Below are 1,874 nucleotides of genomic sequence, written 5' to 3'. Positions count from 1 at the left end.
ATATATAATATATATATATATATATATATATGGTTGTATACACAATATGAAGTAGAGTAAAACATAATATAATATCAAAGTTATATCGTCAATAAATAAATACACAAAAAACAAAAATTGTATTGAGGTAGCAGACTGAAAACCAAATTCATACAAACAGCAGCAGCAGCAGCAGCAGCAGCAACAGCAGCAGCAACAGCAGCAACAGCAGCAGCAGCAGCAGCAGCACCAGCAACAGCAACAGCACTAAACAAAGAAGGAGACAGAAGGAAGCAACGCTGAAATGAATAACAAAGTAAATGAATAGAAGCAAAGATAAAAGAATCTGCAGCAATAATAAAGAAGACGAAGGAGCATAAAAGATAAATAAATAAATATAGTAAAGAAGACGAGAGAATTGAAGATAAATAAATGTAATAAAGAACAGCAGAGAGGATAAAAGATAAATAAATAAATATAATAAAGACGAGCAAGAACCAACGACAAATAAATAAATAAAACAATAAAGACTTACATCAAGCTTAGGAAAGTTTTGAGTAATTTGTTTTAACTTCTCAGTAAAAAACTCTGAAGACGCCTTAACTTTACGTATATAAAATTTTTTAATAACGCTGATATTGCTTCTCTTGTGGATTTCTGTCGGTGTCTTTCTTTGAGTCTTTGAGAGACAAACATCTATCAAAGAAGAAGCAGAGAGCACCGGGGGAAGGTCCTAAGAGATAAACAAACAAACAAAGAAAATATGCATGCAATAAAATTAACAGACAAACGAAAAATAAAGAAAAACAACAGAAGGTGAGCTTATTAATCTATCTATCTATATTATACTTGTTTGTGTAATACAGACAAAATAAACATAAATATATGATTAAAACAGATTTAGATATATCTGTTAGGGTGTATGGTCAAAGAATGAAGAAGAAAGAAGGTTTTTAAGGGTGTTATTGTTGTAGAAGGAACAATAAAGAAAAAATATATTATTTAAAAAGATAAAACAAACTAAGATAAACAAACGCACCTTCACCTTCAGCCCTCCAGACTCCATCTTCTTTGCTTTTAGAATAAATAATAAAATATAATTAATTAATTTTAATTTTGTTTGTTTTTCTTTTCTTTTTTATCGCATTTCACACGCTATCCCTACTGTGTGGCTGTGGGGAGGGCCCCTAGAGGCTCCGCCCACAGTTTAATGCGTCTTTCTTGAAGAATAAGAGAAAATATCTTCAAGCAATCAAAAAAATAAATAAATAATTCAAAATATACTCATAAAAAACAATAGAAATACAAAGAAAACTCTAAACTGCCCTCTTCTATGTAACACCTAGAGCGGTGAAGGTATATATGCTGGGGCTGCTCAGCTGTATTGCTGGTGTATATACACAACTTGCGATCATGCAAACTTGTTTTTAAAAATAATATTAAATAAATAATAAATTAAATAATAAATAAGCAGAAAAAAATAAACTAAAAAACTTCTTTTTCTACTTCTTTTTGAAGAAGTGGGCCGCCAGTAGGGCTTCACTGCATGAGGTGTCGATACACCGGAAGATGTTAATAAATAAGACAATAAATTAAAAATAATGCATTTGAATGCATTATTTTTAATTATTTGCAAATCTTTAAACTCTTAAGAGGCCAATCAATACCCTTAACGTCAACTCATCTGTCAAAAAAGCAGATATCTTCTTCCTTCCTAAACCCTAAACCCTAAACCCTAAACCCTAAACCCTAATCGCTTAACCCTAAATCCTCAACCCTCAACCCTAAATAAATAAAAAAGCAACACTAAAGACACTTCATTCAGAGACACTTTATTTTTCCTACCCCTCTCTTTCTTTCATTTATACTAAGCACGAAGAAAAACTAACAAAACA

At 31.2% G+C, this 1,874-nt stretch overlaps 1 protein-coding gene across 1 annotated transcript in view; it reads right to left on the bottom strand.

Moving 5' to 3' along the window:
- The window catches only part of EAH_00062750 (nucleolar GTP-binding protein, putative), a gene marked incomplete at both ends in the record, with an annotated part of 2,609 nt that extends 1,564 nt beyond the window's left edge, over positions 1–1,045 (bottom strand). Inside the window, 2 exons of the mRNA XM_013396866.1 lie at positions 515–712; positions 1,019–1,045. Of these exons, the coding sequence (XP_013252320.1) occupies positions 515–712; positions 1,019–1,045 (225 nt within the window). The remainder of the gene's footprint in view (positions 1–514; positions 713–1,018) is intronic.
- Positions 1,046–1,874: the final 829 nt, after the last annotated feature.

The sequence above is a fragment of the Eimeria acervulina genome, genomic scaffold, assembly GCF_000499425.1.
Source record: "Eimeria acervulina Houghton genomic scaffold, Eah_scaff1740, whole genome shotgun sequence".
Lineage (NCBI taxonomy): Eukaryota > Apicomplexa > Conoidasida > Eucoccidiorida > Eimeriidae > Eimeria > Eimeria acervulina.
The sequence above is the reverse complement of the archived record's forward strand: the minus strand, read 5'-3'. Positions and strand labels throughout refer to the sequence as shown.